The 26,121-nt window shown below is 47.2% G+C and overlaps 1 protein-coding gene across 6 annotated transcripts in view; it reads right to left on the bottom strand.

Annotated features, from left to right (window-relative positions):
* The window catches only part of SLC4A4 (solute carrier family 4 member 4), a 116,510-nt gene that overhangs the window by 6,353 nt on the left and 84,036 nt on the right, over positions 1 to 26,121 (bottom strand). For 5 of the 6 annotated variants that reach the window (XM_041716055.2, XM_072928910.1, XM_030272206.4 and 2 more), the window contains 15 exons: positions 24,040 to 24,127; positions 22,668 to 22,822; positions 22,271 to 22,384; positions 20,727 to 20,901; positions 18,817 to 18,950; positions 15,389 to 15,660; positions 13,182 to 13,252; positions 12,752 to 12,940; positions 11,672 to 11,785; positions 11,154 to 11,315; positions 9,257 to 9,435; positions 8,350 to 8,422; positions 4,890 to 4,958; positions 3,507 to 3,680; positions 1,439 to 1,600 (listed from right to left, as the gene is read on the bottom strand). In XM_041716055.2, the coding sequence (XP_041571989.2) occupies positions 1,439 to 1,600; positions 3,507 to 3,680; positions 4,890 to 4,958; positions 8,350 to 8,422; positions 9,257 to 9,435; positions 11,154 to 11,315; positions 11,672 to 11,785; positions 12,752 to 12,940; positions 13,182 to 13,252; positions 15,389 to 15,660; positions 18,817 to 18,950; positions 20,727 to 20,901; positions 22,271 to 22,384; positions 22,668 to 22,822; positions 24,040 to 24,127 (2,131 nt within the window). Of the gene's footprint in view, positions 1 to 1,438; positions 1,701 to 3,506; positions 3,681 to 4,889; positions 4,959 to 8,349; positions 8,423 to 9,256; positions 9,436 to 11,153; positions 11,316 to 11,671; positions 11,786 to 12,751; positions 12,941 to 13,181; positions 13,253 to 15,388; positions 15,661 to 18,816; positions 18,951 to 20,726; positions 20,902 to 22,270; positions 22,385 to 22,667; positions 22,823 to 24,039; positions 24,128 to 26,121 lie in introns of those variants that run through there. The other variant, XM_030272210.4, reaches the window with a different exon arrangement.

Raw genomic sequence — 26,121 nt, 5'->3', positions numbered from 1 at the left:
CATGTTTCCTCATGACTATTTTTATGAGGCTAAGGGACAAGCATAACTCAAATAAAGCACAAGCAACACCCAAGTAATTCCCTTGGCTGAACTCGGATCCATGCATTGCCACCCAGATCCCACAGGATTAACTCTGGGGGTGGATATTTCTGGAAGGGAAAGTGTGAAAAAATCCAGTCAGCAATGCCCAGTGCTGTATGTTCAGGAAGCTGGTAAAAGCAAGTGCTGAAAAAAACCAGCAAGAGTTAAGAACCAATATTTTGCATAAAATGTCTTATCCATTAGATTAATTACTGTACCTGGAATTCAGGAAAAGCCTGGGAAGAGAGGAAATATCTTAAAACGTACTGCAGAGAGGGAAGTCATGGCTTGGGATATGCTGCTGGATTCACACCAGTCAGCAGGAGGGGATGGAGTCAAACCTTTGCTGATTGCTCAGCAGGGCCTCTTTTACTCTGGATTTGCTCAAAGGTGCTGAAGAAAACCCTTGCCCTGGGAAGCAATGATGGGACAGGGCAGCTTGCTGATTGAACTAAAGCAAATCCTCCCAGCTGCTTTTGCTGCTGTGCTAAAAGGGAATTCTCTTCCAGCTTCAGGTGACCTTACCTCTCCCTACAGCCCAGGAAAGGCCCTTCTCCCTGGACATGTGCAGTGGAAGTGACACCAATCTTAGAACTCACCACAGAGTGTGTTTAGCACTTCAACGTAAATTTAAAGGATTTGAGTTAGACCTGAGCAGGAGAACATTTAAAGGCACCAAGACTAAATTTCTTCTTCTTATATATACAAGAGGAAAGAGAACAGTCAAAGGCACGTGAGTCTGGTCTAGCTGGGTCACTTTTCACTATTTAGGGCATGCTGCCACCTGAGGTAGGACCAGAGTGTACTGCAGAGGGCACAGATGCTCAGGAAACATGTAGGTGGTGAGTTTTACCAACACAAAGCAGTTTTTTCCTGCAATAGGACAAATTACATCTATTTTGTGCTTTCCAAAAGAGCCATTACAAAAATATTTAAAAAAAAAAAACAAAGCCCAAAAAAACCCCAGTAGGACCAGAGCTGCTGGTGAAAAGCATTCTCCTCCTAAAACGTAAGAGACAAGGAAGGGGAGAAAGGCGTAGGAGGGAAGCTGGAGGAGGCAGGGTGATGAGAGGCATTCTAGCAAGGGGCATCGCATCTCAGCAGGAACCTGGTGCTCTTGGAAAGTGTGATTTCATACCTAGCAGCGTGCAAACCACCCACCACAGGCTGGAAAAGGGAAGGCAGTGTAGGAATTAAGTTTTCTTTAAGATCCATTTGCTGCAGCAGCGGAAGACCGAGCTGTCAGCTCCCAAAGTGGCTGGTAAATGTCCAGCCCCAGCACTGGGCAGGGCACGAAATGTGTGGGGGGTTAGCTACCTAGGAAGCAGCAGTGTGACAAGAGCAGGAAGCTCCTTACATCATCATTGTCACTGTCCATACTGCCCTTCTTCTTTTTCTTCTTCTTCTCATCCTCTTTCTTCTTCTTGTCCTTTTCTGGAATGACGTCATCAAGAAAGCTTAAGTCATGCTGGGAAAAGAGGTAGTCCATGGCTTTTCTGACTGCCACCAGGGCCAAGATCTGCAAAGGCAGAGAGGGATTCCCAGTCACATTTTACCTTTCACTTGGCACACTGCATTCCTCTCAGCTCTGCTTCTAAGCCCACACTCTTGAATTCTGGCTGTAAATGAACATACAAAGAAGGTGGTGAACACCTGGGACATCTGTGTCAGCTTAACAGGTTGTACTGTGACTGCCTCATGTCAGAAAATATCAGAAGCAGTGGATACTCCTGTATATAATATTCCTGTATTAGGAAATAAATAGGAAAAAAACGAGCACTTTCATTTACTTTCAGAGGCAGGTTCACAGGACAGCCTGAGTAATAAAACCTTGACTTATTTCTCACCACTTGCCCAGTTGAACTCTTAAGAAATGAGACAAGTGCCAATCCATGCCCCCAGAGTTTGCAGAATAAAGTTGACTGGGATTGTGGCAGCAGGAAACTGGAGTAAAAGCTTGTCCTGTGCAAGACTGCAAGGAAAGTGCTGGGAAAAAAGGAAGGGGCGTGTCTGAAACGTGTGCTCACATGGACACTGGGTCTGACAGCCCCAGCAGGGGCCCAGAGATCCCACACAGGCTTTGCCACTGGGTACAGCAACAGGCTGGCAGCTGTAACCTATTCCCAACGGGCTGCCTTTAAGGACAACTTTGTCCCAAGCAATCATGATCCACAGCACAAACAACTCCCAGGAAAAGATCTTGAGCTCTGACTTGCATAACCAAAGACGCGATTACGGAGGTGAGGAGTCACTCAGGGGTGGAAAGACGCCACGCAGACACCCGTGACCATCCCACTATGAGTTACTGTGCTGACAATGCCTTTCCTCCAAATAAACACGGAGCTGGCTATTGGCCAAATCCTCACAAACTGAAGTTTGCAGTGTTTTGCTCACAAGTGCAGAAAATTGAGCTTTTGCCATCATATCCAGCTCCATGGAAGCTGTGGCTGTGCCTTTCCTGAGTCTGCACCATTCCAAAAAACTTTGTCAGCCTTGGGTTTCACTCAGATTCTAACATAGGCAAAAAGGTTTTAGATTCAGCTTCCAACATTAGTGCAACACAGCCATGGAGTTGCGATGGAATGCCACATCAGTGAGAATTACTGATTTTTAACATCCTTCACAGGAATATGTGTCTCAGCAGGAACATTTGGAGGATTTTTAACTGGCATCATCTTTTCTCATTTCACCATCTTGTTCTTTACCTGGGTTCTGCCTCCCTCCTTTTCTCCCTTAAATAAGAACTGCAGCTCCTACCTGCCCCCACAACTCAGATTTTACTTGTCCATAAACCTGAAATTAGGCGATCTGGGACCAAGATTTACTCAGGAGTTTCATAAAGCTTTGCCTTTGCACAAGTCAGACCCATCTTCAAGCCAGAGTACCTAGCTGTGCCTATAGACCTAGTAACAATATGAAAAGTCACACACAGATGGTAAACAACATTAGTGTCTCTTTATTTGAGTCCAAGGAAAAGAGACATTCCCTTTCTCTCCCTTTGGCACCTCTCTTAGTGCTGAGCCTCCTTCTTGGTTTTGTCAATTTGTGCTATTTAAAAGCCAGGGAGACATTTTGTATCTGGTAGCTAGCATGGACTAAACCAGAAAAACTATGCCCCTCTCCTTGGTTCATGCAGCTCAAGGAGAAACCACAGCAAATCTAACCTTGGCAGCCAGGAATAGTCAACACTAACTACACCTGCCTGGGAAAAATTAACTTTCCAGGCTCATTTTCCTCCAGAGGATTTCTGGAAAGGCAGCCACAGCCACACTGGGGCCGTGCAGTCCTACATGAGTGCCACAAGTGGAGCTGTGAGCCAGACACTCAGCAGGGAGAGGTTGGATTTGTTCATTTACAGGGGTGTAGAAGCAGGGAAGGAGCAGGCTGTGGTGAAAGGGGGGAATGTGAAGGAGAGCAGCACCTACCATGACAGGGAATATGATAGCAGCCACGGTGGATTTGAGGATCCAGAGGAGGGCCAGGCACAGCACCTGCAGGAAGGTGAAGAGGTGGACCCTGCGCAGTGGGACGTGGCGCAGGTAGATGAAGTCAGGCTGGTGTTTAAGAGGCATCAAGAGCAGCTTCAACCGATCCATGAACTGGAAATGAAAATGAAGAGATGTTGAAATGAAACCCATGATGCACAAGAAAGACAGAAAACAAGATGAATGCCCAAACCAGGGTCAGCAACACACTCTGGGGCATTTTTGCTGTCTTCGCCTTCCCTGCGCCTGCCAAGGAAAGACATTCAGCCTTTAGGAACAATGCTTTTGTTTTCCCCAAATAAATCAGGAGCAGAGGTCAACAGAGGCGAGGGCAGACATTGCATTGGCAGAAAACAGAACAGCACCTCACCAAAGAGCAAGGAAGATGGGCAGCTTTCCCAGCAATGTCTCTTTGCCCTGTGCTGGACCGGATGGACTTGGAGTTAAACCAAAATGGAAATTTCTCATTGAGTAAAAACCACTGTTGATCCCAGTCCCCCCACCACCTGGGTCGGTACAGGGGAAATCCCCTCCAGGAGAGCCAGCCCCGGGGCCAGCAGGACAATCCCCTCGTTGTCCCCGCCGGAGCCAGACCAGACGGAACCGCAGCAGTGAATGGAAGCTGGAGCTGATCTACAGAATGCCTGGGGGAATTCTGGGGCTCACAGAACAGGCAGTCCCTTCCCCTCAGGGCACAGCCCGGCATGAAAAAGAAAGGGCACAATTAACAGGGTGCCAGAAAGCCACAAAACCACTTCCAGCCTCCTTGGGCCAGCTACAGGCGCTGGGCATGAGAATGGCTCCTTATGTAAGATTTCCTCAATGACAAAGAGAGGGGCGCGGCTTCCCCTCCCTGGAGAACAATGTCCTCGCTCCTTAGCATTGAGGAACAGCCCCGCTGCCATAAATCATCCTCCTTCCTTGCCTTCAGTCTGCGGCAGAAGACCCAAACTACCCTGGGAGTGAGCCAGAGCTGGGGCAGAAGCCTGTAGGATCCTGGAATTGTTTGGGTTTGAAGGGATCCTAAGGGGATCCTGCTCCACTCCCCTGCCATGGGCAGGGACACCTTTCACTAGACTAGGCTGCTCCAAGCCCCATCCTGGTTGCCAAAGATGGACCCAGGTCTTCACAAAGCACCCCCGGCACTGCCAGTGCCCACCTGGCCACCGTCCCTCGGTCTCCCATCTCAGGACACCCGGGTTTTGTGGCAAAGTTTGCCAAAAACTGCCACCCTCCATGGGCTTCTTGGGAAGGAGGAGAAGGCAGTGAAGGAGGGTAAAGTTGGAGGGTTGTGGAAGAAGCCCTGTGCTGGTTAGGACTCACCTGCACGCCGTTGAGGGATGCAACTCCCATGTAGAGGAAGACACCGTAGAGCACGGGCATGGGAATGAACTGTGGGACAAGAAGAGCAGGAGAACCCAGGTGAGCAACCTCCCCATACGCCACACACCGTTAACACATGGTGGGACAGCATCCCCAGCCTGTCAGCAATTCAAGCTGCACCCACGAGTGGACAACAAGGAGGAATGAAGCCGTGGAAGTAAAAAAGCAAAATAAAGCTGAATAAACAATAAATCCCCCTGCTGTGTTCTGAGAGACGCAAGGACATTTGTGCAATCACACTCTCCCACTTCACCAGGACTTGGCTATCTTGTCAAGAGCCAGAGGGAATGATGCCAGTCATTCAGCAAGTTAAGAACAGGTGGGCAAACGTGTTCCAGTGAGCTTTAAACTGCCTTTCATTTCTGATTTGTGGTGTGACTGGAAGCAGAAGGCAGAGAAAAGGCAACACGATTCTGTAGTTTGTGGTATACCCCGTTTTCCCAGATAACAGGTGACGGAACAACAGTAAACGGACTCAAGCTGTGCCAGGGGAGGTTTAGGTAGGATATTAGGAAAACACATTCATAGAAAGGTTTGTCAAGCCCTGGCACAGGCTTTCCAGGGCAGTACTGGAATTGCCATCTCTGGAGGAATTTAAAAGCAGCACTTGGGGACATGGTTTAGTGGTGACTTTGGCAGTGCAGGTGGAACTGTGTGATCTTAGAGAGCTTTTCCAGTTGAAACAATCCTGTGATTCCATGTCCAGTCCAGCTCAGTAAGCCATGCAAATCCATGCAGAAAGGATGTTCTTTGGAGTCCCACCTGAGCAACAACAGTCATGCCAACCCAATCTCTGCCTGCTCCATCTCTCACACACATTAATCCAGAATTACTCCCAAATATGGGACTCACTTCCCTTCTTAGTTGCCAGGATGTGTTCTTTCTGCTCCCTCAAAGTTCTAAGTGCTGCCCATACCTCCACACAGGGCACATCTCACTTTGGGAGTGAGGAAGGTGCAGGAGAGCAGCAGACAGGCTCCCTGGAATGAGTCTCTGTCCCTCACCAGAGAAGTGGGCAGCCAGCCTGGCATGACAGGAACAGGGATGCTTGGAGCAAACCACAGGCAGAGGCTGAATAACAGCCTCTGTGGGATTTACTGGTGCCCAGGGAGGATGGAATACGCTCCAAAGGATAGTCCCTAGTGCAGTGCCAGGGGGCTGCCACTGAATGTCAGCCACAGCCAGGCCACAGCACCTACTGCTCCCAACACTCCTGCACTGGGAACCCTCCCCTTCCAACCCCTGCACTGAGCTCATTAGAGAGGCCAGTGTTTTAGCATATTCCCCATCACCTTGCTCATCCCTTCCAGCTGGCATTCCCCTGGGGGCACATGAGCACCAAAGTCACCCAGCCATATGCTATCCAAAGCCTCCCTGCCTGCATTTCTCCTTCTTTCCTGAGTCTCACTGCCTGTCCCCTCCTGTGAACTTTTTAACTGTTAATTCATCCTGCTCTTGGATTTATTTGCTCCTTTGAGTGAGCCACACTGGTATTTCCCATTCGAAGGTAAATGCTTTTTCTGCAGCATGGGCTCTGCCAACACCTTTGCTGTGAGAGGGAGGGGGACCCAGCAGGGGGTTCCCAAAGCTGTGGGTGATCATGGGATTCAAAGCCTTCACTGTATCTGAGGGATGACACAGGACACAATAGTAACTACAGTAAGCAAGAGTTGAGCTTGCCAGCTCGTTTTCACTGCTCTCCTCTCCTCCCCCCTCTATTTATTTCTATGGGGTTTTTTAAAGTAAGAAAAATGTGTGAATATGATTTCACCATTCCACGATGACAAATCCTGTAGCTCATTCTGAGGTGAAACTTCAGTACCTTAACCTGCAGAGCAGCAAGCTCTGTCATTTTGGAAGACTTTCTCTTGGTGAAGTATTCCCTAACGATGGGGGTGCTGGCTTCGGTGCTCCAAGCAAAGTTGCTGCAGGCCAACAGGACTAAAACTGTATTTATAGAAAAGTGCCTATCACCCTCCTAGCAGGGCCAAGGATGTTTCCGTGGAAATCTGCCTTGGCTGAGCAGAAACACCATCACCATCCAAAACCAGCACAACCACCGCAAAGCCCTCAGCAAACAAAGCTGGGATTATTCAGTGGATTGCCTGGTTTATTAAATTTGAGATTGTCAGCATTCAATTTGCCGCTGGCAGGAGAAGACTGAAATGTTCTGCAATGCATTTAGCAGCGCAGCTCTCTCCAGCAGCACCCTGCCACTGGAATTTGCTAAAGGTCCTGAAATCCTGCCAGGTCCTTCCCACTGGCACGTGGGCCAGCAGCATGCTGACTTATCCTCAGGCGTCCTCCAGCGAGGATCTTCCCCACACATTGTCTTAGGGGAAGCACAGACAATTACTGACTGAAGCAGTAACAGGGGAAGTAACAGACCCCAGTGGAATAGAGGAAGAGGGATCTTGCAGGGAAAGGACTCATAAACTAAAAGACAGGATTAACACAATCAAGCATTAAATGAAAGGCATGGAAATGCCTCTTTGTGTGGCAGTGGAAACTGTTACCCAAGACACCAAAACTTGAGCTGTACAAACGGCCTTAGCAATGAAGAACAAGAACACACTGGCTTGGAAAGCCACTGTCTCCACTCCATCCATGGTCAGAGTCACTGCTCCCTGCCTGCCTCCTCCCCTCAGGCTCACATCACACTGTGCCTCACTGCTCCTGCAGTCTCCAAAAGCTCATGTGCAGCCTCCAGAAACACTCCTCCAGACACCCATCTGCTCGGCCCCGTGGTTACGATGCACAGTGCTGCTGCTCTGACATATTCTGCTCCTACCATCAGCCTGTGGATCCATGGATAAGGGCTCCTGCAGCCAACATCTCCTGTTGGACAGTATGTCCATGCTTGGCACTACTTCCATCATTATCCCCAGAGAAGGCAGCATCCTCCAAAGAGAGGCATAAGCAGGTTTTCCAGTTTCCTTCTACAATCTGATGATGCACTAAGGATGCATTTCTCCATGGCTACATGCCACCAAATCTCTGGTACTGGAAAACAGCAACCTACATAGATGTAATGGTCCATCAGCAGCACATCTGTCCAGAGCCTTGGATAAACTTACAGGATAAAAAGGGTTCAGGAGATGAAGAAATGCCCTTTAAATGCACTGCTTCCTCCAGAAACATGTTTTCCATACTCTGAGCTTTATCCAGAATATGTTTTCCATAAAACAAAGGCCCAGTAGAGGTATAAAAGAAATCATAAAAGAAAAGAGAACTTAACTTTATGCAAACATGGAAAAATAACTTTAAAATGAAGAAGACCACAGCGCCGAAGAACCCCAGCCCTGAACTTGGTCACTGTTCCAGCACACTACAACCATGTTGGTGTTTCCTTCCAAAAGGTTTGGATCTAAGCCTTCCAAGAACTGTGAACAGTTGTTACCTTCAGGATGGGAGCCATGAAGACAGACACCCCGGTCAGGATGAAAACAATGACGCCGGTGACTCTCTGCTCCCTGAAACAACATCACCGAGTCAGAACCACAACAGGAATACCAACAGGAATCCCCAAAACTCATTTTTGCAGCCAACAGCATCAGGCAGGTGGCTGGATCCTGACCCAAACCTCTGTTTTAAACCTCCAGACAGTTTTGTTACACTGTTTGGGGATCAACGCAGCACTGCAGCTGAGCCTGGGGCAGCGTGCTCACATTCAAGCAGCACAAACGGCACGGCAGCGCTCCCAGCTCTGCACACGGCCGTGCTCAGGGCGTGCAGAGAGGCAGGAAATCATCAGTAACACCGTGTGAGCCCCACCCAGAGCACTCCGACACCCTGATAAATCATTCACACCTTCACGGGGTGCTCAACATGTGCCTTCAACAGCACCCACAGGGCTTCCCACATCAAAAAATACCTTGGCCAGTAATATTTCAGAATGCTGAAAGTCAGGCCATAAAATTTCCATCTAGTTACCTAAATAAGCTGCCTGATTTCCAGGAGTAATCCCACTAGAAGTGCTTCAGACCACTTAATTAAGGCATCCAAACACAGGAAAAGAAGCTTCATTAAGTGAAGCTGGTTGCACTACGTATGACAGGTTTGTATGTTTGACCATTACATTTGCTAAGGAATTTGCTTAATTTCCCTGGATAGAGAAGTCTGCAGAAAATTTATTTCCTTTGACACAGGAACACTGCATCTGATGTGGCCAAGGAAACTCGGGAGGAGCCACATGCGGGCTTGCCCAAGGAATTGGCTTTGCAAATAGGGAGAAGACCACACAAAATTCTTGTACAAAAGGATTTTGCAGGCAAATGAGGTAATTAAGTCTTCCTGGTGGGACATACCTCACTCCCAAAAACTTGGGCTGTTCTCCAGGAGCTGAAGTCTCTGTCTCCATCTTCAAGCTGTCGATGTGAGCGATGGAGATGACAGTAGCAGCCACGTACCAGGGCAGCCCCATAAAGGAGCAGACAATCATCAGAATGGCCACCCAGAACAAATCTAGATGATATCCAGCACCTTTCTGTGGAGGGAGACAAACAACCTTCAGCTTAATTATTCCAAAGGTCTCTGGAGCAGGGCACAGGCACACCAGACAGGCAGCATTTCTTCCTGCAACATCCTGGCCAACAGAGCCAAACACCAGAAATATATCAGATCTTGCGAATAGCATAAGCATCTCCCTCAGGACACAACCCCAGGCTCCTTCAGGAGTGCAACAAGAACACCTGAGGCCTCATTCCCTACCCAAAGGAGAAAGCTGCCCTCGATCTTGACTCCTTTTCAAACACCTCTAATCCTCTATTTTTAAAATCCTTTAATGAAATAAACCAGAAATTCCAGCAGTCACAAGTGCCAAGAGAAGAGAAGAAACAAAAGAGCCACCAAGAAAAGGGATCTTCAGAACAACAGCAGACAAACCTCTAAAGTTTGCTATTTTAAAACAGATTAACCTTTTTAAAATCCCATTAAATTTGATTTTATTGGAAAAAACAAATGATCCAGGCCTAGGATGACCCAGGAGGGAGGGCAATCCAGCTTCTCTTGAATAGTCCTCACTGTTTTCCTGACACATGCACTGCTTACCTTGGCTGGCTAGTGCCACCGGGATGGGCACCCAGCAATACCCTGCCAACACTTCAGCAAGGGATAAGCAGAAAAAAACACTTTTTTCCTACAGCAGATCTTGTGTATAGAAGTGTTTTTTTGGTGTGGAACAACAAGATGGGGCTTGTGAACCATCAATTCCACAGAATACCATACTCACACCATAAACAAAGGAAGCAGGGAATACATTTTTTACATCAAACAGTACTTTCCTGGAGTGTTTATAACTTTTGTTACTAAAAAAGTACAGCCAGTGCTGACAGCAAAACCACATTCAGTGGTTCATAAGCTGCAAAGATGAGGGGCCTCTTTCTCATGATGGAAGAACAGGGAATATTTTCTTACAGTGTAGAAGAAAAAGCTATGTCTGCTTGGTTAGCTGCAAGAGACAGATCTAAAACTGTTTATCCATCTCTGAGGAACACGAGAGCCCAGTATTGAGTTTATCTGCCCAGATCCAGGTAGCAAACAAGGATGGTCTGAGGGGTTTTTTTAAAACTATCAGGCAGTATTCACCACTCCCATTCCCATTCCCAGGTACTTCAACTCTCTCCTCCAGGTTGGGCTCAGGATGGTCTTAAAATACACATTACTTGTCTAATGTTTACAGTGACCACATGAATTGAAACAGCCTCCTCTTTTCCAAGCAGAAGCTCCCTTCCCATTTCCAACAGCTCTCCCAGTAACGGATGAAGCAGGTGTCTAAATAATGACCCACCATTACCTGTGTTTTGAGGGAGCCATTAATCCCATGGGTCAGACCATTTGAAATATGCCCTGTTATCAGGAAGGGAGAATCTTCTTTTACAGGAATTTAATATTTTTCAATAGAACTGACTGTGCAGGGAAAGGAAAAAAACCATACAGGCAAGAAAAACTGCATATCACTGGTCTGGAAAACTTATTTTAAAAACATGACTACATCTTAGGCTGTTACATATCAGCTCTTCTTTAAGTAACATCCAATTGGGGCTATGCCTTTGCTATGTCCTAGATCTCTCCAGCTGGTGTTTGACAGCTCCGTGAAGCTTTGGCCACAAAGCCACTTTTCCAGTGCCAAGGAAGAGGCTCGTGTCCCTGAGGAACAAAGGTGGCAGGAGGAAAAGCCCCTGCACGTGCACCAGGCACACCCACCTTGAGCTTGTGCTCCTTCCTGTTGACGATGACGGCAGTGATCTGCTGGTCCATGAAGATGAGGATGGTCACCAGCAGGGCAGGGATGGCTGCTGCCAGGTACACCCACCAGGGGTTCCCTCCAAAAGGTGGGATAAACCAACCCCTCTCGGGACTGGTCGGCTTTGAAGAGCAAGGAAAAGAAAGTCTGTGTTAGAGGCGCAATATAGGGGTGATGATGTCCCAAAGCCAGGTTTGCTTCCAGCACTGGAGCTCCTGGGAAACACTTCAGGTTTGTGGCAATTTCATCCTTCCCATTAACACCAAGCAAAAGCTCCGAGTATGGAGGCAGAATTTAGGAGATAAATCAGTCAATGAAAATGATGCTAACGAAAAGCCTCCTAACTCTATAAGTAAACAGGCCCTTTCCAGACCTCTGACTATATTTCCATTCTTAGGGCAAGGCACTCCATACCGGGCAGGTGTGAGGGAAAAAGAACCTCTTCCAAAAGCCAGCAAACAAGCTGACGACAACATACCTTGAATTCACTTGGCACAATTAGTTTTGGTGTGTCCACACCAACCAGGGCATCTATTCCACAGAAGATCAAAATGGACAGGATAATGGCAAAGTCACTGATGAGCTTCCGGGCCTGAAAGAGACATGGTATGATAACCACAGGAGTTAGCACCACGGAACACCATTTCATCCACACTTTAGTGTCTACATGACAAACCCTGGCAAGACAAGCTCATCATTTCTTCTCCCACAATTATTCCCACCATATGCCCTGGTACTTTACTGTGTTCTCTGAAAGCCTAAATGAAAGCACAGAAACAACACAAACTTCCACAAATTAGATATTCTCAAGGACTGGCAGAAATTACACTGTTTGCTGTTCAAGTAATAAGTCAAACGAAGCAGACAGGAAAACAAACCAGGCTTCTCAGCTAAATCCCTAAGACTGGAGCTCTTCTGAAGTAATTGGAATACAACAACTTAGAGCTGCCACTGATCAGACCCCAGAATTTAACCAGTCAGGAGCCACTGTGCCAGCCTGGAACTGTGTGAGCTCTCTAGAGCTGTTGTTCCTTCCAGGTTTCCTGGGTTCACATGGTTACAGATAAATTGAGCTGCATTCCAGCCCGAATGGAATTTGTTTCCTTTCTATTAAAAATAAGAGAGGTTCAACTGTAACACAGTGGAACAGTAAACATCCAGGCAGGATAAATCCCTGTGTGTCGGAATGCCAGAAATGGGGCAGTCTCAGAAAGAAATGGTTTTGGCTCGCACGCCTGGCCTGGGAGCCTCACCAGGGGACAAAACAAGCAGATGCACCCAAGACGTGCCTGTAAGCTTGGGACTGTTGCCTTCAGCACCTTTAAAATCCCTGCCACATTACCCAAACAGGTTACTGCTCCTCTTGGCTCTTCTGCTGCCTTACCTCTGCTCTCCAGAACCACTAGGAGCAATCCCAGGCATACCTCTGATAACCAGACCCAACAACCAGTTGTACTTTTATCCCAGCTGCTTCCCTGCAAAGCATCTCTCCCTGTGTGCAGGACAGCAACTCCAAAAGGAAGGCAGAAAACCTGATGGGATGACAGGAGATACTTACAGTGGTGGGAAAGTAGCGACTGGTCTTGAATTTCTTCAGGGCCATGGAGCAGGTGTAAGTGCCAAAGAAGAGGATGAAAGACATAAGGGTGATGTCAGGGACATAGTCACAGTTGTTGCCCACAAGCTGACCCCCATACTTCAAGCAGTCCTTGGCTGTCAGAGCTGCCCAGTCAATGGTGGTGTTGGCCTGCAAGGAAAAAGGGAATGTTTCCATAAGGCTGTGTATGCTCAGCTCATGGTGGGACAGGAATGGTGACAGAGCATCTGAGAGGAACAGGGAGGCATCATGCAGAAGCTAAAAATCATGGAAGCAGAGAACTCCTCACTATCCAGACATGGAAGCTCCTCACTATCCAGAGCTCGCCAGCAGAGTGTCACCACAAGACTCTTCAGTCCATGTGATCCCTGCCTTCCCAAGGGGAACTCACCAGCTCAGAGGAGGGAGAGACCAGCTCATAGTCTGACAGCACCATTGTCCTGTTAAGTAATGAGCTATTAACTGCAAGAGAAAAGAAAAAAGGCAATATGGTGAGCAGGATGCAGGAAACAGTTAAGAAGGAGAGCCAATTCCAATTATTAAATAATTTATTGACTCTGTCAAGCTGTTTGCCACATCTTTGCTCCAGAAAAGTGAGCCACAAGTGTTTCAGAGAGACTCAAAAGCCTCAATCATCAATCACTCACAAAACAGAAAAAGAAAAGGTTGAGTGAAACATAACCCAAACGGGAATGTATTTTGAGTTGATGGTAAAAAAAAACCACAAAAAACCAGACAGACAATATAAAATTTCATAGCTTTCCAATATTTCCCTAATGATTTCTGGATTAAATTAAATACACACAGAGTGCTCCTAATGATTAATTTCAAATGCAAGCACAATGCCAAAGATACCCAGAAAAGCAAAATGTGATTCAGTGTCCAGCATAAACACAGTTTTGAATTAAAAGCAAGAAAAAAGAGAGCAAGAAATTGAAATCAACAGGATGGGGATAATTTCTTTGAAAGAAGGAGCAGCATTCCCTGTGGCTTCTGAAGCATTAGGAATAATGAATTTGAAATTTCATTTAGAAATGGAATCCTTCCTGCAAATGGGCTTGTGGCCCCTGTCCTCATGGCTTACTGAGGTTTTGCATAAATAAACTTTTTTCACTTGGATGTCTGGAAAGCCACAAGTGTTTCAATGGGAAGTGGAGATTTCCAATTTGGCATTGACCATTCCCATCGTCCTAGTTTCAAAAAGGAAATCACTCTGCCATTCCAGTGGAGAATCCATGTGCTCACCAAGGTCCTGGGTTTAATAGGGAAGGCAGGCATGCAGCACCAGGGAACCAGCTCCCGACACCTGCAAGGAGCAGCCAGCAGCTTTTCCTGTTGGACAGGTGTGCTGAGATAATCTGCAGTTTACTCTGGGCACAGATCAAGTTTCTTACTCACTCCTCATTGTTTGTGGGATCCTAGGAGTGGTCCCTGCTTCCCTAATTAAATAGCCAGTGTCTCTTAGTTTGGATTTGGGTTTTGTAACCCTTTGTTCCCAGAGCCATAGGTACACTGGCTCTATCTGCTGCGCAGCCCACGCCCCAGAGATAGGCTGCCCTGGGGATACACTTCCCTTCTTGGAAAGGAAGGAATTGTTTGTGCTTTCCCTCTCATCCATGCAGCCAGGAGGTGGGAACCACCTACGTTTGGGTAACGCCTTGAATAAATCCAGCTCCTGAAACAGGAGTGGCCTGAGCTCCACGGCAGTGACCTCAGCTGCACAGCAGTGACCTGGCCACTACCGCTGCCCCTTCATGGAATTCTCAGAGGAATGCCATTTGGAACAGGGATGCAAGGAGACTCGGGTACAGAAACAGCTTCTCCACTGGTCATGACGCTCTCTGGAGGAGTTCCAGTAAGGCCAGCTGTACTGTGACATGTAGGTGCAAAAGAAGGGTCCCAGGAAGGGACCTTGCCCCTGAGAAGTCACAGTTGTTCTAATTACCAAAGAAGAGGAACAGCCTTGCTCTTAACAGGTCACAGCTGTGACTACTAAAGATAAGTGTGATAAAAGGGGTGAGTTGGCTGGTCAGGGCCGGACCTTGAGGAGGAAGACCCCCGAGGAAGAAGGAACAACCCTGAAGAACTAGAGGATGGACAAAATAAGAAAGAAAGCTGCTGCTGTAAAAGATCTGTGGTGAGGTTAGCGTGGGGCCTGCAGCTAGAGCCTGCTGCTGGAGTCTGCAGTCATATTCTAGCAAGAACAGCCTGCAGAGTCTGCAAACTAATACATGCAGTCATAGTTTGCAGGAAATAGCTGCAGTCAGAGTCTGCCAGGGAAGCCAACAGTAGGAGCTTGCTGTAGTCACAGTCAGGATGGCTCAGATGCAGAGAAGAATAAATTGGGACCCTTTTCATATTGTTGAATAAGAGTCTGTGTCTTGGCTCATTTCTACCCCTAACGAGAGCTCTGCTGACACTGACATTCCACTTGGGATGAAATTTACCTCTCAGCTTCCTGAGACTAAGACAGGATATCTGAAGGCAACTGATAAAGAAGAAATAATCTACCTCTTATCTGGGCTGCAGCAGAAGGGAAAAGGAGAGCAAAGGCCACCTCCTATCTACAAACTGCAGAGGTAATGAACACTCCCTTACCTGGATCTAGTGGTTTACAGGCACAAGAGTAATGAGTGATATAGTCCACCTTGAACTCGGAGTTGATGGGATAATGATCTGCCAGCTTGATCATCTTCTTGAAAGCATCATAAATGAAGATGAAGCTGATCAGGGAGGAAAATCCTTCTTCGGTGAAGCGGGTGAAGTACTTGACCAGGAAGCTGGCATCGGTGGCCACGAGAATGAGACACTGGAAGGCTGACCAGAGGCCAATCCAGAGGCGGAACTCCAGGTAGTCAAAATCATTGTCCCTGCAACAAGACAAGGGTGGCAAGAAAGGAAAACATTGGGTTAGATAAGATCAGGAAGTACAAAGCAGATGTTACATGGAATGAGGCTGAGTTAGGGGAAGTTGAATCACAGAATCACAAGATTGGAAGAAACCTTTAAGATCGAGTCCAATCCAGCCCAAACACCTCAGCTAGGCAATGGTACCGAGTGCCACATCCAATCTTTTTTTAAACACATCCAGGGATTGTGACTCCACCACCTCCCTGGGCAGACCATTCTAGAACTTTATCACCCTTTCTGTGAAAAACTTTTTCCCAATATCCAACCTATATTTCCCTTGGTGCAGCTTTGACTGTGTCCTCTCATTCTGTCAGTTGTTTCCTGGAGAAAGAGAATGACTCCCACCTGACTGCAGCTACCTTTCAGGGAGTTGTACAGAGTGTAAGGTCAATCCTGAGTCTCCTTTTCTCCAGGCTAAAAAACCACAGCTCCCTCAGTTGTTCCTCACAGGGCTTGTGTTCCAAGCCCCTCACCAGCCTTCTTGCCCTCCTCTGGATGAGCTCAAGGGTCTCAATGTCTTTCCCAAACTGAGGGGCCAGACCTGGACACAGCACTCCAGGTGTGGCCTCACCAGTGCTGAGTACAGGGGACAATGACCTCCCTGCTCCTGCTGGCCACTCTGTTCCTGATCCAGGCCAGGAGCCACTGGCCTTTTCTTGGCCAGCAGGGCACACTGCTGGCTCATGTTCAGCCAGCTGTCAACCAGTGCCCCCAGGTCCCTCTCTGCCTGGGCACTGACCTGCCACACCGTCCCCAGCCTATAGCAGTGCAGGGAGTTGTTGTGGCCAAAATGCAGGACTGGACACTTGGACTTGTTAAACTTCATCTTATTGTTATTGGACTCTGCCCATGCATCCAACCATTCCAGGTCTCTCTGCAGAGCCCTCCTACCTTCTGACAGATCGACTGACATTGGACATAAAGGAAAGATCTTCTCCCAGAGGGTGGTTGGACACTGGAACATATTAGTCTAGTCTCACCAGGGAAGCAGTCATGGCACCTAACCTGATGGAGTTCAAGGAGCACCTGGACAGTGCTCTTAGTCATATGGTTTAGTTTTAGGTAGTCTTGCCAGAGAGAGTTGGGTCTTGCTGATCCTTATAGGTCCTTTCCAAACTGGGATATTCTATGACAAACCCTGGTGTTGGGAATGGCAGGGGATGGAGAACCATGCACCCAGCAGCATCATTCCCTTCTGGGAATGATGGCCTCCCTTGTTTGCTGCTTGAGGCTGAGGTGCTGTGCCAATACAGAGTCCAAAGGTGGGCTGTAGGAATGAAAAAGTGCCTAAAGGGAACACTTTAGGGAACACTCTAGCAGATGAGGACCTGCCAGGAAGGCCACTGCCTGTTCTGTGGAAGGACACTAGAGCTGATGGGACTGGCAGGCTCAGCCAGCTGTTAACTCTCTGGAAGTCAGAAGCCCTGACCTGGAAGAGGGCAAGGAGCAAGTAAGAAACAAGGTGATTTGGAAAAAGAGAAGGGAAAAACTAAAAACACAAGACCTGAGTGACAATTCTGAAATATCCAGAGTCAGTGCCTGAGGGGGCAGGAGGTCCCATCCATCTGAAGGCAGCTGGCAGAAACTCAGGTACACTGACTCCACACCACTGAAGAACTTCAAAAATGTTAAACTATATTATTTTGGCTTTTACTCCTCAAATTCCTGCAGTGCTTCTGAAGCTGAAAGAGCAGGTGGAAAAGCACCATGTCCTGCAGGATTGGTCCCCAGTGCCAGCACCATGGAGCACCTGAGGCCAGAGGCACAGCTGGGTCTGCAAGGCGTTCTCAGGGATCTTTTCAGACACACACACACTTGAAATGAGGCAGGAGATGGAAGTTTTTCTACTTTTGCTCCCAGCAGGGAACAGTGTGTTGTGAAAATGAACAACCACAAATTCATTACTCAAAAATCCAAGTACTGAGTTCCAATTTCCTTGTAAGAAAGGCCTCCTTTGAAAAGTCCTGCCTTTCTGCTCTGGCAGGTTGTTAGGACAATGGCTTTTATAACCACCACCTCCTCCTCAGGTTAAAAATAACCACCTTCTCCCTCCCAAATCAGTACAAAGCGCTTTTCCATCTTGCTTTTTTCCTGCTGCGTGCTGCACCTCGGCTTTGTCATGCTTGAAAGATGCCAACAGGTGCAGCGTGTCCAATCCTGACCCTAGTCATTGGCTCCAGATGAAGGAAGAAAAGAAAGAAAACAAAGTTTCCCCCCTCTTGCTCCACTGTGCAACTCTAACCCTTTGGTAGCTTCCAGTTCCCTCCCTGGGATAATCTAACTTTCCAGACGTTTTTTCCTAGCCCCCATCCCTCCCTACATGTAGGAACACAAGTCCTGCACAACCTGCCATGTTGAGAACACAGACACAAGGGATTTGGGGTGTATTCTGTGTAACCTAAAACAATCTCCTTGCAAAACACCAGGCAAAGGGTCACCAGCCCCATGGGTGAAATCATCCATGACACTGCTGATTCCTTTGGAGATTCCACTGTATCTTCATTGTATTGCAGATGTGGGAACGGTGAATGAGCATACCTAACAAAATGGGCTCCCTTTAGTTCTGGGTGTCAGCTGTCAACAATGTGGAGGGAGCAGAACTTCTTCATACCAGTTATATGGAAAACAGTGTAGGAAATTTCCTTTAAATGTAGGAAAGCTCCCCCATGGAATTCTGGGGGCTGTTTCTACCACAGACACTTTTGCTTTCACAAATAATAGTGATTATTTCAAATGACTGCTGGACATATTCCTGGCAACCTTGAGACCCACGGGATTAATTTCTTTACTCCTATGGGAGTCAGAGAAGCAGTGATTGGGAGAAGCAGCACACTGCAACTAGAGCAAATTCCTCATGAGGGACTGAAGTGGCCAAGGTTGGATTTTTTTCAGGAGGCCCCACAGAGACAGGCAAGCCACACACTGGCCAGTGCCCTGGGACATGCGTGCCGGGAAAATCCCTGATGTGATTGCACTGGATCTCAACAAGGAATGAGAGGTTTCATTTTGTGCTCTAAATCCCCTCCTTCCCCCGCCAGCAGGCAGCTCATTCCCTGGCAGGGCTTTCCTTCGTGTGGGACATTCCTGCCCTCCGCCCTCTCCTGCCACATACTCACTTGCTGAAATTGAAGAGGAGCCGCTCAAAGACCAGGACGGGTCCTGTGCTGCTCAGAATGGTGAGGGGCTGACCAGCCAAAAGGCAAAATACGGCGCCGGTGACAGCGGTGCCCAGGAAGCTCTCCAACACGCCCTGCGGAGACACAGGAGAGGCTCAGTCACCCTCTCTAAAGGAATGCTTCTCCTGTGACCGTGTGCTGCGTGTCCCCGTGCCCGTGAGCAAGGGGACAGCATCCTCTGCCTCCCCTGCAGCTCACACCACCATGCTGGTCCCACACAAGCCAGAGTTACTCGGGATAACCACACGTGCTGAGCAGCCAGTGATTAATGGCACAGGCCGATCCCCCCTTCCGCCCAGGCTGCAGGGATGGGGCTGCAGCTCTCCTGACTTGTCAGGGGTACTGCAGGAATTGAAATCCAGTTTTGTGTCCCTCCTCCTTGAGGAGACACGAGTTAGTGTTTACACCGAGGATAGCAATAGGCTGGCTGCCTACGGGGGACTTGTAAGGATGAGCCCAACAATCCCAGGGCAAGGAACAGCCTGCACACAGCTGATCCCCTCCACTCCTCTTGTGTTACCCATGGAGAGGCCACTCGTGGCCAGAGCATCTGGAATCTCTTTTCCCTCCATTCTTCCACACGTCTGTAGCTAAGAATAGTGTCTTTTCTTGGAAACAGAGAACTCAGGAGTGAGCTGTGAGGGCAGTGCCGGCTGGGGCAGCTCCTGGGACAGGGAGCAGGATGGGCCATGCTCAGTGCCTGCCCCAGCAGCAGCCACATCACTGTTTTCAACAAACAAGACACAGACACACAAACTGTGATGTAGTAGCCCCAAAAATACTGCTGTCTGTGAGTTTTACTCACAGTATATATACTATACTACTTGATAGTAAGTATTCTTGAGACTTCTGGCCACAATGAAGTGATTCTCAATTTGGACTAGATTTGGAACCATGTAACATTTCCCCTTCCTCCTGTAATTTAAAGAGTGCATCTTGTGCAGAGCATGCAGGCTTTGCTCTGCTACCCCATGACAGTCCAGTGTTGCTACTGGTGGAACCTGGAGGCCCCTCCATTCCTGACTTCCATGAGTTTCAGAAAAAGAAAACTGTTTGTACAGGAGGGAGGGGAGCTGGGCACTGCACAGGCAGCTGGATCTTACTCCAGCCTGTAATTCATCACAGGGGAGTGCAAGGTTCCAGATATGTGCCCTCATTTCCTATGTTTGACTTAATTAAACCTGCATAAATTAATAACTCAGTCATTATCATTATGAGCTTGATTATTGCTAGGAGATTTGCCTGAACTGGACTGGCTGAACTGAACATATCTAAATACAACCTCCTACTTTTCCTATTAGTCCACTAACACAAAGCACCTACAGCACTGTTAATAGAGAATCCCTTCTCTTTAGCTTGAGCTAAGCCATTGATCCAGCCTGTCTGTGGATATGTGGCCAGCTCTCTCATGTGTCCTCCCACTACTCCAAAACTCATCTTTCTAAAGACCTGACATTTTTCTCCTGTGTTACTCATTTTCCTAATTATTTTGGGATTTTCTTTTTATCAGACAGGCCAAAGCCCAGGTATTGTAGCAATCAGGCAGAGGAGTCAGACTTAGCAAACTGAATTGGACTAAAATGGTACAACTGAGAGCAGACCAGAGGAACTTTTCTCTACAGAAGGAGCAAAGACCATCTCTGTCTCTTGGGTCTGCTTTTATTCACCATTTAAAGAACTGCTGTACTAGTTGTCAAAGGACAGCCACAGCAGCAGAGAAAGCAGTGAAAACACAGAACACCTCCATTATTGTACCAAGAATTCCAGCTTTGCCAAGTGCCCAAACATTGTTCTGACTGGACAGCAAAAGGCAAATGGTGGATTTGCTGGTTCTGAAAGCTCTTGCCCACCTGCATGTTCTCTGTAGCATCCCCAAGCAATCCCCCAAAAGTGATGGCATTGGTGACTGTGGCCAGGTAGATGAAGAGGATGGCTGAGAGGGCCTGGATGTTTAAAGCATCGTAGAAGTCGCTGGCGAAGAACGGTGCTTTCCTCTTGATGTCTTTGATCAAACCCCCACAGAATCTGCAGGGACAAGCAAGAGGAGACTCGTGCAAGATGTTTCACAGTGGAACTCACCACGCTAAGCCATCAGAGACACTGCCAGCAAAGAAGTATTATGCCAAAGGAGTGAGATCACCGCATTAAAAATAGTCTTATCACAGCTGTGGCGGTCCAGGGATCCCAGAGAGAATGTTGTAAGGAAAGACAGTATCTCAAACATGTGGTGTATCTGGAAACTGCAGCACTACAAGCCATGCTTCTGCTGAAACAGACCACCACAGTTTTTATTTCAGGAAGCTCATCTGTTGGCTTTTTTTCCCCCAACTATATTAGTTGATGTAATAAAATAGATTAACTCTGGTCTAAGTCCCTCCCTGAACTTCTCCACATAGCAAACACCATGGCTGGGCGAGCCAAACAATCTACTGCATGGAAAAATATTTCAAACTAATAACCAGCAAAATAACTAGAAGTAAAAACATAAGGGAAATACTCTTGGACAACAAAAGAACTACTCGCAGACATCCCTTTTTGTATGATCACAGACAAGACAGTACTTAAGTCTTAAAAACTCCACATGGCACCGACACTGCCAGCATGAAAAATGCTTGTTTAACCTGCTCCCCTGCTTGTTCCTCTGCTCACAGCTCCCCACCTCTGCTGGGCCTGCACAGACACTGGGGCAGACAGGCACACACCAACTTCTGACCCCAGATTAGGACCTCCACTACCTTGTACGCACCAATGCAGTGTGAAGACTTTCAGGTTTTTCTCCTAGAATTTAGACTAGAACTGGAATTGAAAAAGAAGATTCAGAGTGAAGGGAGGGCACAAAGCCACCACAAAGCCCTGTGCACTGATCTTGAAACGCTGAGCTCACTGTTTTGTGGTCACCTGAGCTGTATTCCCACTCCAGTGGACTTTTATATGGCATAAAGCAGAGTAATAAAGCAGAGAGTAGGGCCTGGGGCACTGTTACCTTCTCTATTTCTATCCCATAAAAGCCTTCAGCTGTGCAATCCAACTGCAACACTAATGTCCAGAAAAGGGAACATCTCTGCTTTTGGCTAAGGCACCCCTTCAGCAATCCAAACGGATTAACTGAGGCTTGGACCTGCCATGTTTATGTCCCCTACAGTTCATCTGACTTCACAGGCAGCACCCACCTGGGCCTTCTGTCCTTTGTAATGGCTCTTTATCATTTACTGAGCAGCTGATTCATGCCCTTCTGCAATTTGCTGAAGCTGCATGTTCTGAACCCTTCAGACAGCCTCACTCTGGGCACAAAAAGCCCCCAGGACACATTTTGGGGTCACACCATGGCCTGTACAGCCAGTCCAACAGGGTGGGAATGTTCTGGCAAGGGAAGCATTGCAGGGGTGTCACCGACCTGCCCGTGCGCTGCAGCTCCTCGCAGTCGCCGTGGCCGCCGCCGCCGTGGCCGCCGTCGTGGGGCGTGTCTCCGTTCATCTGCAGGTTCTCCCCACCCGAGTACATGTTTTTCCTAGGCCAGGACACAGCACGTCACAAGGACCAAGAGGAACCCTGAAGAGCCCGGCTGACTACCAGCTGTGTTATTGTGTGCCTACAACATCACCTCAAAAGGCACAGACTTTCAGGAACATCCTCCCTTCAGCTACTAAGGAAGGCCTGAAAATATCTCCATGACTTCCTAAATAGTGGTAGCCAGGTGCAGGTCACTCCACACACCTGGCACAACCAAAACACCAGCTCTTCCCATCCCCTTTCCACACTTCATGCCCACAGAGCCCCTCTCCTGCTATTACCTCTTATCCGAAGAAGGGAGAGACTTGGGGGGCTCTATCCTAATTGCTGGATCCCATTCCCCAGGGGGGAGCACAATGACTTCATCCAGAAATTCATCGATGCCTGCAATCAGGTCCTGACGGTCCTTGGCTTTATAGGCAATGTCATGGAATACCTGCAAGGAAAAGAGACTCCCCGTGGAAAAGGTTTCCATTTTCTGTGGCCCTGACTCCAGAAGCAGCTGCTGAGTTCTACAAAATCAACTTAATTCCTTCTCAGAAACCTCTGAAGAAGTATCAGGACATGTGGCACAAGGAGGTGTGATGCTTAGAAAGCCCCTTCCTTTGGCTGGATAAAAACAGAAATTCTTTTCTTTTAGGCATATATCTAATTTTAAGCAAACCATCTATTTCTAACCTTTAAAAATGTTAGTAAAGCAATTACCTATACTGCAAAAAAGTTTTCCTCTACATAAGGACTTTCAGTTACACTTGGAGAAGACAAGAGTAACTGAAAGACAAAGCCACCTATTTCAGTGTATCAAACCCAGATTAATTTTCAACCCTGTGACACAGAACTGATGGCAATATTCACTTAAAAACAACACCATAAACTGATTTTAGTGGAAGGCCTGGTATTAATCATGAAGAACAAATGAGAAAAGGGGCGAGGGGGTAAGCATTAATGCTGAATTTTATAGGAATCTTATGGACTGTGCAGAGAGGAGTTTGATCAGTGCATGTGACAGACAAGCTGGTGGCAGGAAGGGACTCTGGGGCTTTGGAACGCAGACCACTAAGTGACAGAAAGCAGGAGGGCTGGTAGCAGCTGAGCTGTAATGAAGGAGAGCAAAGCAATGCCAAGAAGCAAAGCTGATGTGAATGAGCCCCAGCACGCAGGGCCCCAGGGACACTGGAAGAAAGGAGCTGTAAATGAATCCTGAAAGCCCAGCCAGGGCAGCAAGGAGGGGCCAGCTGCTCCTGGCTAACACTTAAACACTGCCAGGACACAGTGCCACACACGGCACCATGGCCTGGGGGAAATGGTCCCGTGGGCATCACCTGCATATCCCTGGTTGTTGGATACTGGGATGGTAGAATGGGACACAAGGAATAAATTCAACACAATGGAATAAATTCAACAATTAATTCACAGTTGATATGAAAGAGTGATCGCTAGCAGGAAAATACACATGGCAGACAAACCTCTCCTAGAGTCACGCTTTTAAAAAACACAAAGGCAAAGGCAGTAATTATGTCAACAGATGGAATTAGGAGGGTAACGTGGATATTTCAGCTTTATGTGAATACTCCTTCCTGTTGATCAGGCTGGAGGGAAGGACATCATGACTTGGGAAAAGCCATTTCCCACTGGAGATGCCAAGACACCTACCTCATCCGACATCAGCGTGGCAATGGCTCGGCCGATCTCATGATAGGACTTGGCTTTGCCCTTTGGTCCCAGCAGAATGAAGAGAAATCTGACAAAACCAAGAGATTGTTCCCATTTAGGATGGCAAAACCAACTGCTTATTACTTATACAACACCTAAACAGAAATCTGACTTTAAAAATTGTGGCCCTTGTTAGAGATCTGGAGGCTGCCAGAGGCCTCAAGGTAACTTTGGAGAAGTTACACCCGGTGGCCCACATGCCCTGTGCACCACAAAAGCCTGTCCACCTCCATGGGGATTTGTTTCAAGGAATCACAGAACAGTTTGTGTTGGAAAGGATCCTAAAGGCTATCTACACCCTCAATTAGCCAGGTTCCTCCAAGCCCTGTCCAACCTGGCCTTGGACATTTCATTTTTCACATGATCTCTTTGAGCAGCAACTACATCCAAGTCACTGCTGAAGAGTTTAAAAAACACCATGACATGAAACCTTTGGAAGTGCAAACATACAGATGAAATAACCTTACCAGAAGCACCTATCCCCTTCCAAGGGCTGGATTAAATATTATTTTATCTCCTAACTCAAATGATAAGGTACTAAGTTAAATGGCTTATGAGGAGTATTATATCCAAGCAAATACTTTCTGTTCAAGAGAATCTAGAGTCCTAAAAGAAAAAAGGCGGCAATTTAGTAGGACAGGATCCATAAATACATACTGATTGGCATTACTATATAACACCTCTTAATCAACTCCTTCACGAGGTGTTTGAGTGTTTTATTTGAGGTTCACAGGGAGGTGAGTAAGCCACACACACCCAGGTCATGTCCTCTGCTCTCCTCCCACCTCCTGGAACTTTCCCTGCTTTACCAGTTCGTACAAAATAACACTCAAGAAAAAGTGTTCCTCAGCCAACTCTTTCCAAACTCCAGGATGCAAATTAGCCAAACACATTACTATTCAAAAAAAAAAGAGGTTCATAACTTCAGGATTTGTGCTTGGCATTCTCCTGGTTTTCCAAGAGAACCAGGCACTTCCATAACCCTCTTCTGCTATAACCCCAACCAGCTGGTTCTTTTCCAGCACAGAGCAGCAGCACATAAATGCTCCTGCACTACTAAAACACTCCTGAAAACAAGGAGACTGTGGCATTTTCCACATTCTTTGCTCTAATTCAGCTCAGATCTGCCTTCAATGGGTAGAACAAGATCTTTTCACGGGCCAAACATTACAGACACAAAAACATTAATGCATTTAGTGGCTGTAGCATTAATATGCAGATGGGACTACATTTCTTCATGCAGAAAAGCCCAATCTTAATTGTATAGGTCATAGTTGATAGGATTACCAGAAGGCACTGTGTCAGACCTTATTGGTGGACAATATATTTATACTTAGTTTATTGGTTAGGGCATGGTATTTTGCATGTCTATCAAACTTCTGTATTCATAGCTAGTTTATATCTTTTTTCCTACTGATTTTCATGAGACATATCTTATTGTTTATCCAGGTGCTAGTTGTTTTTCACCTAAGAATAAGTTGTTGTATTAACAAACCTTTCATACCTAAGGTTGTTTTTGCATGGGAACTTGCAAATTACTTAGCTGCACTTAGAAGAAATGACAGGCCAGCCATAAATTGAACAGAGCAGGCCTGATTTTATGACTCCTTTCTTTTATAATTCTTCTACCTGTCTACAACAAGTGGCCTGGACTAGAGTATATAGAGTATATGTGCATATATTTATAATAATTTCGTTATGAACATTTCCAGCTACAAAAGCCCTCACTCCTAGCTGTGCCGTACTCCTCCTCTTCCTCTGCTGAAGGCCACTCAATAATTCCTCCCTGCTGCACACAACACATGCTGAGTTATCCAATGCCCATTTCTGACACTTAACATTGCTAATAATGCTCCAAGGCAGGGAATGTGAGGTTCCACCAAGCTCCAAGTCTCTCAGAAGCAGTAACAAAATCCAATGTTTCTCTCAATGCATTCCCAGAACAGCTAGAACAGGAACTCCATAAGGGTTGAAGGCACCTGAACAAAGGAATCTCAGCCAAGTCCTGGAGGAAAAGTGCCT

The sequence above is a fragment of the Taeniopygia guttata genome, chromosome 4 (genome assembly GCF_048771995.1).
Source record: "Taeniopygia guttata chromosome 4, bTaeGut7.mat, whole genome shotgun sequence".
In the NCBI taxonomy this organism is placed as follows: domain Eukaryota; kingdom Metazoa; phylum Chordata; class Aves; order Passeriformes; family Estrildidae; genus Taeniopygia; species Taeniopygia guttata.
This window is presented reverse-complemented; position numbering and strand designations above follow the sequence as displayed.